The sequence below is a fragment of the Thermobia domestica genome, chromosome 7, assembly GCF_964235325.1.
Source record: "Thermobia domestica chromosome 7, izTheDome1.hap1.1, whole genome shotgun sequence".
Lineage (NCBI taxonomy): Eukaryota > Metazoa > Arthropoda > Insecta > Zygentoma > Lepismatidae > Thermobia > Thermobia domestica.
Genome location: NC_137460.1, coordinates 207,723,388 through 207,742,972, shown reverse-complemented (window position 1 = coordinate 207,742,972; position 19,585 = coordinate 207,723,388). Strand labels below are relative to the sequence as shown.

General features: G+C 33.6%; 1 protein-coding gene across 1 annotated transcript in view; it reads left to right on the top strand.

Moving 5' to 3' along the window:
* Positions 1-17,215, top strand: part of Reg-5 (Rhythmically expressed gene 5) — a 73,565-nt gene extending 56,350 nt beyond the window's left edge. Inside the window, exons 3-5 of the mRNA XM_081765851.1 lie at positions 5,019-5,123; positions 11,664-11,759; positions 13,992-17,215. Of these exons, the coding sequence (XP_081621977.1) occupies positions 5,019-5,123; positions 11,664-11,759; positions 13,992-14,326 (536 nt within the window). The 3' untranslated portion in view covers positions 14,327-17,215. The remainder of the gene's footprint in view (positions 1-5,018; positions 5,124-11,663; positions 11,760-13,991) is intronic.
* The last annotated feature ends 2,370 nt before the right edge of the window (positions 17,216-19,585 follow it).

Genomic DNA, 19,585 nt, shown 5'->3' with positions numbered 1-19,585 from the left:
GGCGCCTGCTTTCTGTGTATGTGGGTCTCGGGTTTGATTTCGAATGAATTTGGTTCTAATTTCACTTTGAACAATGTACCCTGTCCCATCATAGCCTCGGTACTGTAAAGGGATGCTGAAATCCAACCAACCAATCGAGAGTGAAGAAGTTAGAGACCTAATGTTCAACTCTAACGATCACTAAGCAATTTCTTCTTTATTAAATTTCTTTACCCGCACTACTTTAGCACACTTGCACACTTTAGCACACTTTAGCACACTTGCAAATATCTATCTATCTATTTTATGGTAATATGTATTGTAATGCAGTTGTCAAACATTTTCTCTATTACTTTAATGTTAAAGTTATTGTTGTTCTGTGCAGCAACCTGTTGCGAACAATATCAATTTATAAATTTGAACAATATGAGTGACACATATAATGGCATTGTTGCAAAGTACCACTATCGGTTAAAATATATGAAGATTATCGCTGCGGAAATGTGTATTTCGGGTATTACTCTAGAAGAAAGAGTGGGGACAGATTATCCTGAAATTCTCAAGTTTGGTTGAGTGAAAATAATATTTTCAGTGATTTTCAGCGATTCTTAAGTTTTCTCTTTCTAAGACAATTACTTCTTCCAAATTTTTGTACTAACTGCGCGTCACCCGAATTGGTCTATGGCGTTAGTCAATAAGCTCGCAGTGCGCTGTTACCAAACTTTCAGCGATGAATTTAATCATTCATAATTGTACACAAATACGAACAAAATCAATTATGAGTGATTCGATTCTTTCCTGAAGTTTTAGTAACAGCGCGCTGAGAGCTTATTGGCTATTGCCATACGCCAATTTGGGTGACGTGGAATTTAGGTATGGCCCTTGTATCCTAATTACGCTTCAAATTTGATCAAGTGTGGTATTTTCTCACTTAGATAAGGACTATCTTTAAGGATTTCATTAACTGATGGAAATATTTATCTACTTGCGTAATATACTTCTTCGAGATACAGTCTGCAAGGCAAATTTACGTTAAAATAATTTCCAACGAATAATAATAATAATAATAATAATAATAATAATAATAATAATAATAATAATAATAATAATAATAATAATAATAATAATAATAATAATAATAATATCAAAGGAAGTGAAAGGAAGTCCTCCTATATTTGAAGACATCATGCCGGTATTCACTTCTGAATTAAAAAAAAAAAAAAAAAACGGCAATTATCGATTGGAATGACCAATTGCGAGATTTAGCAACGTATTGATACTTACCTACTTAATATAGAATGGGAATCATTTGTGCACATTTTTTTGTCTTTCTCTATGTTGACATGGCATTGAGACAATCTTGTATTCTCTGACTCCAAATGTTATGCATCTCCTTATCAATTCCTACAATCACACTACGTAATACTATAATTTCCATGTTCGTATATCTTTGAAGTAAATTATTTGTTTGACTATAAAGAAAAGCGTACATTGCGAAATGAAACAAAGCATTTTTAAAGAGTTAGTGCATCCGCGTTCATGTAATTTGCAATAATAATGACACTTGGAAAACCATATTGCATATTCAGGAAGGGAAATTCCGGGCGGCCATATTAAGTCGTGACGGAGAAAGAGGCGATCTCTAGTGTTGCCTGTCCCACGACAAAGAGTAGTTGATAATTCACTGTGATGAACATAGTTGCAAAGACACGAGATAAATAATATCAAAGTAGTTTAAAATCTACATTCAGTGCTGTCCATAGTAATTGAAATAAAAACCTGTTTAACTGCGCAATTTATGTTTATGCCTCTCATTCCGACTTAATTTTATGTCCACTGATAAGAAAGCGGTGCAGTTTCTCACGCTGTTCCAGGACATGCATAGCGATTTAGAGACAAAGGAGAAGCGATTCTATCGTTAGCATCTTCTGTCTGATGACGTCAGAATTTCTACTTTCGTGTTCACCTCCATGTTATTATGTTATTTTTCAAGTCTGGCCTTACAGAAAATGAATATGTATTCACGATTACGCTTGTTAGCTAGTTATTGTGATGCAAAATGTTCCATTGAAGTTACTGGAAGTTGGATAGGATAGTTACTTCAAAGCGTTAAGTCGGCCGATTCTTTATAAATGAACTGTTAAGAACTTCGAGTGTCTATTGTGGATAAGATAACATAAGAGTTTACATTCTCTAGGTATTGCGAGGATACCGAACTACCATAAGGCTTATGCTTAATGTTGTAGTTTCGCAATAAGGAGGTCTCACATACAAATCCGGTAGCTGGCCATCATGAATGAAACTTTGCCATAATATTTCGTCAGTTCCAGCAGGGAAAAAACCGAGATTGTGTCTAAATATAGTCCTTGACCAACTCTCTCGTATTTCCTATTTTTGAATAATCATCATATTCGTAAATGATCATTTTTACACTTTAGCTGCCCATGGTCATTTTTGAGGATGGAACATGACGCCAACGTATGTTTGCATTATGGTCACCACTAGGACACGAAGCGATATTCAAATAATACGTATCTAAAGATCTCAATATTCAATATTCCAAGTTAAAAAAAAAAAAAAAAATCTGGCTCCTGGCGGGGAAAACTGCATGAGCTACATATGGCTCACGGGGCCTAAGAAGAACAAATTTACGTCTAGGCTCTGTAAACCATATGTGGCTGACATGAAAAACAAGGGAATTGACACTTTTTTATTAATAAGACATTGTTGCATACCATTAAAATATATTTGTTTTAAAATGTTAATGGTATGCAAGAATGGATTATTAATAAGAAAGTGTCAATTCCCTTGTTTTTCATGTCAGCCACATATGGTTTACAGAGCGTATACGTAAATTTGTTCCTCTGAGGCCCCGTGAGCCATATGTGACTCACGCATATTTTCCCACCAGGAGTCAGATCTAGTTCAAAAACTTATATTGAAGTCTCTAAAAAAAAAAAAAATGAAATCTTTGAGTTTTACGTCCCACGGTTATGCCGGTTAGGCTAAAGGAGACGGTGATGGTGAGTAATGAATGAAATGAAGAAAGTGGGAGGAAACGGGAGAATCCCGAGAAAACCCACGCACACGGTGTTTGTCCACCACAAAGTTCACTTGGCGGGGGCTGGGATCGAACCCGGGACCCCAAGCACCAGAAGTGAACGCTCTACCACTGAGCCACCGCAGCCCCTTTGAAGTATCTAGTATGAATTATTTGAATATGCTAAATTTTAAACAGCAAAGTACCACAGCTGAATAGGCCCAAACAAGTTGCATTTTCGCATTTTCAGCAAGTTACCATTTTCACATATTCTCCGTGGATATGGATGTATAATTAGAAAAGCTAAAGGTCATGCAATGTAGTCACACTCTTGACCCAAAACATCGTAGTGAAAAGGAAAACATAATCCTTTCCGTAGAGCCTCAGGTAAGTTCCAAACAAAAGTCAATCCGTGAGCCATATATGGCTCACGGGGCCTCACGGCCAGTTTTAGTGTGAGCCATATATGGCTCACGGGGCCTCACGGAGCAGTTTGGTGTAAACCACATATGGCTCATATGGCGGTCAATGTGTTAAAAAATGCTCTTCAGTAGAACATTATGACTATTTCTTATCTTATGACTATCTTTGACAGAACATTTTATACACAACAATAAGGCACCCGACAAACCAATGTTGCCAGTTAGTTGCATCTGGAACTACAGTATATTAACTAGTAGATAACGAAGCATTAGTAATATATTGCTCGCAATTTTCTCTAAGGTATTAATTTCAACTATTGATATTTTTATTAAGTAAGGATAGATACACAAATTTATTTTAAAGAAAAAATACAGTAACAACAGAGCGAGCACGCGACAACGTTTAAATTGTTCTGAAATGGAGGAGCAATGAGGATTCATTCTTCTTTTTTCACACGTCGAAGACAAAAAGACGTTTCTGTAACCTAAATCTCTGGGTTTTGTACTTTCAGCAATAAACGCAGAGAACATTTTCCCTTTTTCTCACATGCAGAGAAGTAGACCACCACAAAAGGATTCCAAAAAGACAAAAGCAAAACATTTTAATTACCTGAGAAAACAACTGATTGCAACATATTTACAAGAGAACAAATCGTCGTTGCTAGTAGCTCAGTAGGCTTTTCGTGAAGCGTGCCTTTGGAATTCTTTAAATGAAACAAAGCTGTAGGACTTAGGTGTTGTTATGAGTAATTGAAGTACGTGTAAAAGGAGAAAAATTCTGGGGCAGGGCTTGATGGAGGAGATCCATCAGAAACGTCAACCTCACACAAATGGGAAAAGATGGAGAGAAAGAAAATAATCCGTAGGCCTAGTGCACTGTAGTAAGGTGTCACATCATCGCGCCAAGCAGCAGTTTAGGCGCTAGCCAGCCAATGAACCAACGTTGGCAATTAGGGTCTTCCATCCTCAAAGATGTTTTAGTAATAAAAGAATTTTGGTTGGGGTAAATACAAACCTTGCCCCCCTACCAGGAATTTCCCCTCCCTAAGAACTAGTTTCTTCCAAATGTTACTCTTGTGACAGACTTCTCCCATAAATTTAGAAATAAAACTAAAGTTGTTAATATTGGATTACTGACGAAGCTTATCTACAACCTGTAACTTAGCCCCCTCTGTGACTATCTTCGGACCCTCTGAAACTTTGACTTTTTCTTTAAATAAACATATGTCGAAAAATAAAGATAAAAAATGTAAGATGAACTTTAGTTACTCCCCTGGTTATCCCTCTCCCGTGTCTTAGTATTCTGGCAATGGACCTCCTAATAGTATTGAAATCAATGTATTATGAGTGCGCATTGTATTTTGTTCCTAGGTCTTATTATACTAGTTAATTCCTGTATGCCACCCGTATTATACTTACTATGCTTTGTGCAACCCTCAGCACTCCATATTTTTGTCGATAACTTCAAAAAAGTAGGGCAATTTGAAACAGTAACTCCTTTTTATAAGTTTCAGATACAGATTTTACTTATAATATTGTAATAATTAACACTACTATTTTCCTTTCTTTAATTTCAGATTGCAACAAGGTTCTTCTAGTTTACGGATTAACAAATCTGGCCAAAATGGAAGATGACAGTTTAGATATGATGGATCCTTACCAGAGGGATGCCAGGAATATCAGTAAGTACATATAGGGGAGAGGGGAGATATTGGTAGATGGGGCAAATATGTACGGGGTAGATATTTTTCTACTGTGAAGAGGTAAATGAACAACAGTTTGATGTTGGCAACATTGGTGACAAACGAACATTGTGAAGCACAGTTGATGGATGGACTCAGCATTCTTTTCTCTGTGCAGAAAAAAAAAACCTTGATTTCTTAGGGTAAAAGTAAGTTTTCACTTATGTCTCTGTAAGCTTATATTTGTAATAATCACTGAATTTTTGAAAACTTATATATGTTGCATGAAAGTGTAATTCTTTGCAAATAATTTCATTTATGTTCAATTGCCCTGCGTGGAGTAATTTTTCAGTTATAGGAATTAATGATCCTGAAGTTCGGTTGGGGCACATTAGTACACATGCATGTGGGGTGGATTGGTACGGATCAATGTGCCCCCACTGCTCTGTACCAATCTACCCCTTCCATTTGTAATTACAAGGGTAGACTACTCTTTGTGCATTTCTCAAGTATCACAGTCTTCATTGTGATAAAAATCAAGTAGAAAAAGTTACTAATAATACAGGCTATCCCTTGTGTGATCGCTTGATTTCCGTAATCAAAGCATAAAAATAAATTAACCAAAATAATATGGAAAACTTTCCTTTTATTATATTTCCAACTTTCCGAAATTATAGGTATAGCCGATAGGCACACAAACCTTCGAATGCAAAATTGTTTAACCATATAGAAGCCATGATAGCAAAAATGTGAAGATTCGTCCCCCAGGTCATAACATGCGAGTGATTTTAATAGGCACATGTCTAACAAAATAAACCTCAAATATATATTTGTACATGGACGCTAAAAGCCAGCATATAGTAAGTGTCATATTTATTCGACTTTCAGCAACCTATTTGAGAGTTATTCGGTGAAGTTCTTGAAACTTTATTATTATAAAGGTAACCAAGAAAGTTCTATCACTTTGCCAGGCCTTTGCTGAGGGTGTCGTGACTATGCGGACAGTGCACCGGCATTTTAACAAGTTGAAAGACGGTGACGAAACACTGGAAAACGCACCACGTGCCAGAAGACCAAGTTACTAATAATATGTACAAAATGACGATCTTCATACTGCAATTAAGGCGAATAGTGGCCAGACATGTTAGGAATTGAGACTACAGTTCAATGTGAGTGAAGAAACCGTTCGGCAGCACCTCCATCAACTTGGAAAGCACTACAAGTTGGGTCGATGGGCACCACATGATTGGATCCGGGCCAGAAGGCAACGCGAGCAGATACTTGTGTTTCTTTGGTATCTTGTCTGAGGAAGAAGCCATTTCTCGACAGGTCTTGACATATGATGAGAAGTGGGTCCTATACGAAGCTCCACGGCGCCGTCATCACAGGTTAGCATCTCATGAACCGGTTCCAAAACAGCTGTCACCAGCACTGCACCAGAAGAAGACCCTCCTGTGTGTTTGGTGGAATGCTCGTGGCATCGTGCATTGAAAACTACTACCAATTTGTCAGAGCATCAATGCAACTGTGGACTGTCAGCAGTTGTTTGTATTCAAGAACAACTCAAAACTATAGAGCCAGTACATCTGAATCGCAAAGGAGTCCTTCTGTTACAGGACAACGCTAAGTCTCACGTGGCTAGGATGATCCAGGTACCATTCTATGCCTTGGATGGGAAACACTACTGCATCCACCATACTCCCCGGATATTGCACATCCGATTATCACGTGTTCTACCACAATAGAATCCATGGCCTTCCAGAACTTGGCAGAAGGTCGTCGATGCTGATGGGACTATTTTTGATCTTCCAAGGATGTCTTAAGTGACATATCGGTGTTCGAAGGTTGTGAGTGAAAAAGCGACAGAACTTTCTTGGTCACTTTTATAATAACAAAGCTCCGCCTCCTTTGGAGACCAGGGGTACGCTCGAACCAAAAGTATAATATCTTTTCCAGTTAGTAGTTGAGGTATAAAAATTTTCAAAATTGTGTAAAACTGTAGATAGCCCTTGGATTATTTACTTGTATATTTCCTTATAGAGACAGAACCTCATTTATAGTACGTTTCTATCTTTCTAAATAGCTTGCGGAACTTTTAAATTTTGATGAGAACATAAGCAAGCATTGGACTTTTTAATTTTATTTCTTAGTTTTTTTTGTAACAGGTTGTACTAGATCTGTTGAATTACTAAAGATTCTTACAAATTTTCACATTCTATTTATGAATCATGTTTTTATTTTTCATTTTTGCTGCCGTCGGTTTTCGAAAAAGGTTTTACCGATTTTCAAGATTTTTGTGCCCCATATTTTTGTAAAAAAAAAAAAAAGCGTTTTCCGTTTTCTAAAAATATTTCATTTTTCGAGGAAATATTCACATTTCTTTCTACCCCTTTCGATTTTTTCGAGTAGTTATTTGTTTTTCACATTAATAACATTTTTCGCTTTTTTCTTTTCAAAAAATCTACCTTTCCATGTAGTTTTTTTTTTTTTTTGAGAAATGTAGTCATCCTAATACGTGTCCTTTCTATAAATAACAATCTATTATTATTACTAAATCACTCAGTCACAGAACCACGTGTGAAGAGACGAGTTGCTAAATATATTCTCAGCTAGTCATTACGATCAAAATACGCCGTATCAGCACAATAAGATATTTTCCAATTCTAGTCCAGGGATGGAGCTTATGTATTTCTGATGCATTTTTGTTTGTTTCTCTGTAGTTTCAAACAGATAGTAAAGGAAACATTGTTCTTTCACAACTTCAAATGTTCCTTTTCATTTCGGTTTTCATGAACATTTGTCCTATTTCATTTCTCAACTGTCTAAAGATTTTTGAATTTCAAAAACAATCTTCGTTAGTTTTTTACTTTAAAATATTTCTCGATGTCTCTAAAACAATTTAGTTTTCTATTCTTCGAAAACCTTATCTCGAAAACTTTTCTTTTCTCATAAGACTTATCGATTTTAATTTTCGAAGACTATTGTATGATTTTCGAGAATTTTTCGTATTTTGAAAAGCTTTCCGTTTTTCGTTTTCAAAAATATTTTTTTGATATGGTATTTTTCGAAAAATGTGTCCATCCCTATTTTAAAGTTGGAGAATACAGCAGCACAATAGAGTACACCACACCACTGTTGCTGCATACTTTTTTTTCACCTGCCGTACTATTCGTATTATCTGGTTTTCTCCAATGTTTATCCATCCAAACTCTTCCAAACTCCGTGTTGTTTGGCTGCTCTGATCTCACTGAAACTGCACACAAGCAAGGGCCAATAATACCAAAATAGAAAAGTAAACAAAAAATATTTAATCGTGAGTGTCTAGAGGGAAGTCATAACCGAAATTGTCACTAAAATTTTAGGGAATGGAGTAGAAAAATATTAGTTTAGGTATTTATATGAATTACCAACTAGAAAAATATATTTGAAATTATAGTTTCGCAAGAAGAACACGATCTAATCAAAGGCGTATCATGTAGGGGAAGAATGTTAAAACCACTGAATCAGTGTAAAAATGGTACAGCGTTTAGAGATGACATGCTGATTTTGGTTCTCATGTACGCCATAAGGGGCGATTGTTACCTTTGTCTTATTGATTATGTGTGTGTTATTCGTAAACGGAGAACTAATAGTGTGTTAAATCTATCTGAATCACGATTCTCTTAATGCCTTCCGTGGCTAGGACCCCGAAGCTAATGTTGATCGCGAATGAAAATGTGTAACTCTTGCGGCCAAGATTTTAGCTATTGGCTCTCATTTGAGAACACAAATTAGATACAGAACTCAATTGTCGAATATATTTGAAAACGTAGGTGCATTGCTTTTGTTAATCTCTTTGTATGATAAAACAAGACATGAGTACCTAGATTGGGCATCTAGCATTCATATTCCCCCTGTAGACTGTATTTAGAGTAATGCAATTGAACTCTTCCGTTCGTAATGTTAATAGTGATTATTCTTCTTTTTCTTCTTTATTCGTGTTCAATCTTTAGAAGTTACAAGTGTACAAATCATTACGTCAGCTCTTTCATTAAACACTGCCACAAGAAACTCGTTCCTTCAGAGCACGAAAACAAATTGGGAGAATTTGATGAAAGACTTTCGTACAAAATCGTGTGAAAACTGTTGTGTTACAAAATTTATTGCCTGGAACAAGGTAAAATCGTGAAGAAGACGAACACAAACCGTCTCATTAAACTTAAAAAGCCAAGTACTTTGTAGACAATAGTATGGTTTCAAAAACCCATAGAACACGTCTTCATAAGTAGTTCTTTCAGGCAGCCGAAATTTTAACAAGCAAAAATAATGCCTCGGATAAGGCTGTTCGCTTAAATACTCACAGAATAATGAATGATAATTTTGTCTTGGAGTATATATACATATATTTTTTCGAAGAATGTCCTAGATTGCCTTGGCCTGGTTAAAAACTCTGAGAACGAAGCATTCCAATTTACTAAGAAATCGCCTCACAAATTAGCAGTTAGCCCGTTTCGCCGCCTACATCCACAAGTCCAAACGTTTGACATGTTGGCACTTAAACACGCATTGCTTTTTTCCATTTAATCACGAAGTCACAATTTGGCCTCTGCCACAGATTATATACTGAAAAATCATAGAGTACGCGAAAGGAGGCCAACAAAGGGGCATTTACCTTGAGCAGAATATAAATATTAATTGATTTAAAGTTATTCAGCTCATTTTATGATACCTCTCCAATTTTGCCTTTCCGTATTACTAGTGAATTCGTCAGTTGGATTGCGGCCGACATTTTAGCCTTTCAGAAGGTTCATTGAATGAATAAGCGAATGTTATTATTCAAATGAATGAATGTTATGAGTTCTTTCTCATTAAACTTATGGCAACAAACTCAATAATCCGAAAACGCAACTAAAAATTCACATTGTAGTTGTCTTACAAGTTAGCTACAAAATGGACGAAAATCTTTCGTGTTATTGGTTAATTACTTGAAACAAACTGAGAACGTTCTGCAAATTCCGATCACTCTTTAATCTATTTTTTCGGATGACAAGAATTATTTCTTCTTCTTCTTCTTCAGTTCACATTTTACTTTTTACGTACTATAACGTCTTCTCTCACATCTGTAATAATAATAATAATAATAATAATAATAATAATAATAATAATAATAATAATAATAATAATAATAATAATAATATCTTAAACAATGTCCTAACCAGATTTTCTCATTTAAAATATCTTTCTTATTGTATTTCTTTCCCAAACTTTTGCTAACACTTTCTGATTGGATTTTTGTTCCACTTAACTATCTGTGTCCAAGAAAGAAAAAAGAAAAGTGCTATTGAAGCAAGCCACACTTCGTAGAACAGTTAGGAAAACTCTTTGAGAACATCCCGCCAAGTGAACTTTGTGGTGGACAAACACCGTGTGCGTGAGTTTTCTCGGGGTTCTCCCGCTTCCTCCCATTTTCTTCATTCCACCATTTCATTCATTTCTCATAATCACCGTCTCCTTTAGCCTAACCGGCATAACCGTGGGACGTAAAACTCACAGATTTCATTTTCTTTGAGAACATTTTCTCTTTTCTTGTTTCGGGTTTTGTTTTAAATATAATATTTTCTTCTTTGATATTTAAACATTATGGGCCTTATGCAGAGTCATTTTGACGTATGATTAGCATCATACTAAAGGTTAACTATTGCAGAAAACATATGTTAGTCGCACTGTTCAGTATGGCACTGATCACGCGTCAGAACGAATTTGCATAAGTCCCAGTAAATTTAATTCTTACACAATGAGCATTACTAGAGTTGAAAAACATTTATGTGTAGACATGAGAATATTCAGTTTCCAGACTCCATAAATTTATTTAAAGACTTAGTAGAATTTTACAGCATATATGTATATATTTGCTCTATATATTGGGCGTTATGCAGAGACGTTCTGACGCGTGATTAGTGACATACTAAAGAGTTCGACTAACATGTTTCTTGCAGTAGTCAGGCCTTTAGTATGACACTAATCATAAGTCAAAATGACTCTCCATAAGGCCTATTATGTTTAGCAGGTAGGTGTAGCACCTAGTATATAGCGCGTTCAGTGTACAAGGAAATTAAGTCTACTCTTGGTCATTTAGGGCATGATTCATCTTTAAGATCTCTGTCTGAAGCTCCTTTTAGAGCTTAAAAGATTCATGCCTATTTGAGTATTGAATTCCTATAAGTCTACCGTGGATTCACACTGTGAAAATGAAACTCTCTTGTAGTTATGACGTTAGTACTAAAAATTCTGAAAAATACTGAAAAATGTAGAAATACGTGTGTAATTCAACCAAATATTTGCAGTTTATATATAAATAAACCTTCAGTAGTCATGTTACACTACGGATGATTTTTGTTTAGTAGTTTAATTGTAATTAGTATAACTTATCTTTCACTAATAGAACTCTCTACTTTGATTTATATACAATCGTCCTAGATTTTAAGAATTGTGATAATATACGTTAGTTTACGATAATGTTCATCTGATAATTAATTCTTAAAATCTTGTGTTCCTTTGCAGTCTGGGAATCCATGATGAAAGGTAGCTTCAAAGTCCCAGCAGCAGGCAAAGACAAGGAAGATGAAGATTATTTTGTAACTGGAGGAGACTCTGGAGGTGAGTGATACTCAATATCAAATTAATTCTACTGATACTGTAAAGAAAGAAAACGTTTTTACCTACTTCAAGTCAAATAGTATCTACTGTAGTAGTCGAAAGGCAGTATTTCGGACATTAATTTACCATTTATAAAATTACACGCATTAATGAAAAATACAGGTAGATGATGATTAAAAAAGGATAAAGTTGCACAAAATATTTACCTTACCTCTTTTCCTTCCTTCCTTCCTTTCTTTCTTTCTTTTTTTCTTTTTTTGGGGTTCAAAATTGGCTACATTCTTCAAAACAGTCAACGATACACTTGCTATTTTTTTAAAAGCATGTTAGCACTATTTTTTTCCTCCCGGTGGTAGCTCATATGGTTACAGATTCCACGTTAAGCTGTAGTCCCACGTTTTATGTAGCCTTGCTGCTGAAAGGGACGCTAAATTAAAAATCAAATTAAATCAATTAGCACTGGGTTTCTGTGATAATTTTGCAACCGACTGAAGGCTTAAATGTTTTCACTCGCAATGGAAATCACATTTGTTGATTCAGCCGTTTAGTGCTTACTAAATCAATAATATTATGTAAAATGGAATACTAAATTTTCTCTTACGGCCCGAGAATCCATATGGAAATTTAAGTGCTGTAATTGGTAGATTAGTTTGTTCGAGTTCAGCGTCCCTTTTCAGCACCGAGACTTGATCCTACAGTTTAAGGTGAAATCTGAACCACTGTAGGTAGCATGATTGTCTGGCACTGAAATTTGTGCACTACATGAGAGATCTTGGAAAGTGATATAATATTAAAAATTTATGTTTATCGTTATTGAGTTTACGAAAGTTCAGAATTCTAATTTAGTGAGGCGATAATAATACAGAAAACATCGAAACAATATTTTAGTGAAATTGTTTAGGAACAGAATACACTTGAGATAGTTATTCCAAATATCAACCATGTAATTATTTAGAGAAGGAAACAGTACCTTTATTCTGATATACTTGTAGATTATAGGTATTTGTACCTTTTTTACGTGAGAACTGTGGCTTATTTACCACGAATAAACAATAAGTGATATGAAGAATATAGATAACAAATCTTGTTTGCAAATTATATAAAGGTTGTAGAATCCAGAGAGTTCAGAATTTAGAAAGTAGGAGAGGAAAGAAAATTATAATTAATAGTACATATATAAGCAAAATGAATCTTCTTGAAACTTCAATAGTCGTAATCTATCATTTAGTTGATTGTTCCTCTTTACTGTCTGCCATGTTGTTATCTGTAAGAGCAATGAAATACCAATCTAAACACTGCTGTTTTACGTCATTACCTTTCTTATGGACAAATTATCAGATTACAGAATTCACACATACAAGGAACTATTTAAAAAAAATTCGTGACAATTTATAAATGTATACAATTCTCAACCGTATTGATATATTCTTAAAACTACGCATCATTATTTACGATATTTTACAACATAATTTAATAATGTTTACATATATAATTTTCTAACTTTATTGATATATTTCTTGAAATTATGTATCAATACCTACGATAGTATTACAACATAATTCAATAATGTTTGCCAGAAGCATATACTTCAACAATCACCTCGAGTAATTTATTGATGCAGGACACTATTGTTTGCTTGATATCAGATTTTACACGGCAACCAATGAATTTGTAAATGTTATCATGATCCGAAAGTTTATGCTGAACACTGCTGATAGGTACTTTGTTTCCGAAATATCGGCACACGAAATATTTCCGCAAATATCTCACAACTATAAGGTGAGACTACGAAGTTAGTATCATTTTTCCTTGTCAAATAATATAATCGCCGAAACATTATAGATTGTAAGAATTCAATTTGACAGTGTGGATACTGAAAGAAGTTAGTATGCTACAGGAGTTCAAAAACGATCCAAGACGTTCAATTTTGTTCGAAGTTTCTTTGATACAGTGGTAAACTTAGTTTTTTTTATACTATACTAAAAATTATATTCCAACTTGTCAAATTGTTCCGAAATTATGTATTTTTGAAAAAAGGCGTGTACATTCACTTTTCCGGCGATCACGTACAACATTCCTAGAAACGTAGGTCTGTAATTATATATCTGTAAGAATATCAAATTACAAATTTTGTTTTACTACGAATAGTATACAAATGAAATGTGCTATAATATATTTGCATTTAAGTAATTACCGTATACCATAGTTAATACCATAATTCTTTGTTTTCAGAAACTGGTAATCAGTTAGGTTCACGAGAAGAGGCCACCAGCAACGTGAATGATTATGTGAACCCCAACCAGTATGTGTTTGGACCAATGGTAGTTCGAGTAATGCCAGACGGTAGCCCAGTGCCAGAAGACCGCCAGAAACCTCTTCCAAGAGATGAAGATGCAGAAGAATACAGACTTCTTCGCAGCCATCCATCTTATGTGGCCCCTCCTTCAACCTACAGACAGGCTCCTCAAACACCGTCAGTTCAAGGTGCAACAGCGCAAAATACAGCTGCTTCCAGAAACCGACGGCATGGAGGATACGTTCCAGGAAATCTTTTTAGAATATTGTAAGAGAGATAAACGACGAGTTTCAGAAACCTAAACGTTGAAGAAACAAACTGAACAACATAAAACAATGATAAACAATAGTGCAAAGGAACGTGAAAAGTTTGCCGAAGGATAACAAAGTGTTGAATTTATCGTTTTTCAAATTTAAATTTAAAAAAAAAAAGTTTCAACACATTTGCACTGATCGCCTTAGAAAGGACGAGAAGATACGAGTTAGTTAATTACAACGTGACTGTCGACACCGGACGTTTTAACTGCCATATTTATTATATTGATGTTTTAAGTTCACTTTGAGAACAAAACTAGAACAGCTGGAACATAGGTTATGGCAATCCGATATGCTCAGAAGTGAACACAAACAAGATAATGATTTTACTTACGCTTTTCCTAAGTGCAACACAATATATGTCACACAAACATTCTCGTTAACGCTTCACAAAATAATAACATTGATTGTAAATATATTTATGTTGAAGTTGTATTATTTTTCATCTCAAGCTGATCTAAATCACTTGTTTTGTTTAACTATAATTTCTGCTAAGTTAACAGTGCGCTTGCTTTTCGTTGCTGAAGGATGATTCAAACAATGAAAATGCTTGTTCATAGTTTGTGAGATGTAATTGTATTTAGAAGTCACAAATAATAGCTTTCGCCTTGACTATAAATTGCATATCTTATCTGCATGATTATTATAAACAATTTGTAGAGTTTAAATTCTTGCTATTTTAAGATATTAATAATACAAACAGAACATCAAAATGAATACATGAAATATTGCATGTTTACACACTGAAAAATATCGATTTAATTTATTATTTAAGGAATACTGTGTACGCTGGAATGTTCATATTATTATTACGGAATACACGACACACCTTAAACAATAGTTTTATCCATTTATACATATTGTAAAGGGTTTTAGTTAGTAGCCACGTCATGTAAAAGTATAAATTTTCCATGATTTTTTTATCCCATTTGATATTCGTATTACGCCTGGACATATTTACTAGGAATGTTTTTATAAAATAGAAAAGATATAAAATATTTTATGTGTGTTCTCTCAAGTACCATAGATTAACTGAACAATAATGATAAACGCTGTAAGGTAAGTGAAATAATTGTAAACTCTAATGAATATATATAGAACTAAAACAGTAGAGATTTCAAATTAAAATTTCCATAAAGTTTGTAGAATGAATATAAGGTAATATTGAGTTTGTTTGTTTTCTTTGATGAATAAGAATGAGTTAAATCCTGTTAAAAGTAAAAATGTCGTGGCTTTATATGCAAATACTCATTGCATAGTTGTAATATTGATTATTTACATCAAACAAATCTTTCACAATGTTTCTTAATTAATACCTATTGGAAATAAAAAAGAATCAAAATTATTTCAAAGTGACTATTTTAATGAACTAATGTTAATTCAAGTACAAGTTTCAGAAGTTTCTAGTATTTAGTACAAGTTGCGGGACAATCGTTGGGATTCGTTGTATTACTTTACGCGAATTTTGGAATTTGTGTCAATTTGATTAATAACATGATTTGATCAAGTTTCCGCATGTATACTTTTTAAGTTTTGTACAAAAAATACTGTAAATATTTATATAAATAATGTTATTTTAACTTTAATTGCTGTTTAAGAGAAAAGGTAGTTTGAATGTTATATTTCTTAGCCAGTTTCTAATGATTGCTGTCTAATTAACAGTTTCAAATTGGTTAGTGATAATTAAGGTCTGAAAATGCTAAATGAGGCATTACAGAAATGTATTTTTTTTTAAAAAAAAAAGATGGACCATAAAACTTGCATTGGCAAGACATAAACATATACATTTTTGCAATACTCTCATAATTATAAAACATTTTGCCAGACTCTTATAACAGAGATATACACATTATCTAAATGTGCATCTACGCGGGTTTTACAAAATTTAACTAAGTTTTAACAAGCTTGGTGTAGCTCACTTAGATCTTCTAAGCCTCAATTCAAGTTTAGTATACGAAACATCTTAACATTAATAAAGAGATCATTTACATAATAAAATTAAGTTTAACATTCATTGTATTGCATTTGTTTCCGTAGTGAAACAGGGTTACAAGTGAATTCATTACAAAAACTTGTTTTCTAGCAGAAAATCTTATACTCCTTCGCCCAGGAAGTTATTTTTTTCGTCAAATTAATAAATGCAGAAACATAATCAACACAATAACTGGAATCAGTTTTGTACCCACAACACAAATAATTTATAAGAAACATACATTCTTAAGAATAAGAGCAAAGTTGAATCACGTGCATTCTGCAATTTGTACTATATATTGATACTACTGCAAATATCTTGCCATGTTTTGATAAATATTTTAGTCATCATGTTAACTTTTAATTGTAAAGAATTTTTTCATGAGTACATAATGCAGAAAAATATTTTTGTATTACAAATGTATAGTCCATTGTAAAAGCATAACACATGTTAAAAGTTCCATAATACTTTCTTAAAAAAGCACGAAAACTTCATCATACAAACAAGTATGAGTGTTTGAAGTATGTGTAATTGTGTATGTATGTGAGAGAGAGTCTAGTCAAATGCATTTTGACGAAGCTCTGTTCTATTGCAATTTGTATACGACATTCTCTGTATACGTTCAAAAAATCGAGGTAAATTAACGATATCTTTATCTGTATCTATATAATATACTTTAATTTTACATTTCATGTAAAGCAGCATAATGAAGTAAGAAGTGTGATTTCTAAATCGTGAGAATGTGTTTTTATTTCTTCTTGACTTCCATAAATTTAAAGAGTATTTTTCTTGTTTTTACATGTTATATTTATATTGTACATAGAAAAATATTATGTTTTGAAAATATCTTGTAATAAAAATATTTTAATAAATATTTAATTAATTTTATTAATACAGATATAACAAGTAAATCAGACTTTATTCTCAGAGCATGCTGAAACATTTCACAGAACAGTCCTTATGTATGTGTTACTTGCACCCTTTCTGATGAGTAATCAATAGGGACGTGAAGGTTTCGTTTTATTTTATCGCTGAAATCGGTGTTATTTTTGGCTCAAAATCGGTGTTATTCTTCGTGATTTAATACAAACAAATAAGGGTTATTTATTTTATTCTGTAAAGATTTTGAAAAGTGAGTATATTTTAAACATAGAGAAAGTGGTCTATGAAAACTAATTAAAATACAATATAATTTTAAAATTAAACGAATAGTTTAAAATTTTGACATCTTAAATTTAAAAGAATAAACTATATTTTTGGATTTACCATCTAAGACAAAATGGCTCGATATCCCTCCTAAACTTGGATTTATTTAATGTATGATTTGGATACATACAGTATATCGACTATAAAACACACTGTAGTGTTTCTTAACCTTTTCTTCAGTTCAATAAATAAATAAATAAATAAAATTCACAATATACCTATCTAAAACGCAATTCATATCACTGTCAACATACATTTTCACATAATGACGAATTTTAGTTTCTTCAATGTTTCTTATTTTTCAAAGGACAAAATTGTCAATATTTCCACATTTTCTTCTTTAAGGTTATGCCTTCTTACCGTACCTTCGGAGTTATATTGTGAAAAATATCTTTCAGAATCAACGTTGGAAGCTGGCAAAGATTGCTTCAAGAGCACAGGCAGCAAAATCTCAGGGAAACGGGTCTAAAAATAACAGGACTGATGGTCTTCTGTGAATCACATTTTGTTGCAAAGGAAACTTGTGTTATTTTGTTAGTATTACCGTCCAACATGGCGATTTCGCGAATCTATCGCTTTATGCAGTCCATTTCGGTGTTATTTTGAAAAAAGTACCAAATTCGCGTCATTTCGCGATTTAAAAACACCAAAAAACGGCTTTCTATCATATATTTAGGTATATCTATATACTTTACTTTGCCTTTTTCAAGTTTTCGATGTTATCGTTAAAACGAAAACTTCATGTCCCTAGTAATCAAGTATTTATATATAAACTTTAACTCTAGGAATCTCCATTAAGGTTTATTTTTGTAAAGTTAACGAAACTTTATATCTATACAAAAACAAAATATTGTTAAGAGCAGCCTTTCATTTTCCCATGTACTTTTATTATTATTTCACTATTTCTAAAAGAATTACATACACAGAAGAATAATTGCAGATATATATAAGCTCCTTTCCAAATACCACTTAAGTTAGTTTTTCTCAATTTTAAACTTTTTATGTTATTATGATATTGTGGGTGAGATGCATATATTAATCTTGAATAAACTGCAAAACTCACTCAAGTCTCACTGGTGTAATGGCTGAAAAACTACTTTTTTTCTTTTTTTGCAAAGTCCACCTTAGTCATTGAAGTTTTTGGTGTTTCCTGTAAATTTTAAAAATATGACTTAAATGGTATTTGGAAAGGAGCTCTTCATATATTCTGGTCAGAGCGTGGCACTGATGTGATAAAATGTGCAAAATTAAAAAAAAAATAAGTAACTTGAAATTGCCAATTTATAGATGTTGAGTTGTTTCTTTAATGACACTCAATTACTTAAGTATTACGTATAGTAGTTTACTGATTTAAATACAGAAGAAATCAGAATTCGTACAAAGAAAACCATGAAAACTATGAAAAATATGAAAAGACTATATATGTGCGAGGATTAGTGAAAAAGTCATTGCAACTACTTTTTTGTACGAAAATTGGAACGAAGCAAGTAATTCTGAAATATGCAAATGAAAGGTTAATGTAAATGTTGTAGCTATGTAGAGTTACTTAAACTGTGCATATCTTCATTAGGATATAGCACGAGGAAAATCGTTCGTTTCATACGTGCTTTACATAGAATTTCTACATTACAAACCATTGAAAGTAAAATTACAATTATGCTTAAAACCCAGAAAGACACATACCAGTGACATGTACAGCCCTTCGAAGTAGTTTCCTTTGGTCACTATTGATGAATTTTGGGTCAGGATCTATGAGCCAGAACTGATACGCCAGTAAATAGAATGGAGTCATCCAAGTTTAGCACGCAGAAAGAAATTTTTGTTTGTAATTGGAGAAAACGCTCTGAGTATCTACTAGTGATGAGCAAATGCAAGACCAACACCAAGACCCGGGTGGTCTTGGTCTTGGTCTTGGTCTTGCACATGCGGTCTTGGTCTTGGTCTTGCACTGGAACCCTCGGTCTTGGTCTTGGTCTTGGTCTTGCACAGGGGCGGACTGGCAAACATAGGGCCCACCCTGCTAAACTGAAAAGGGACC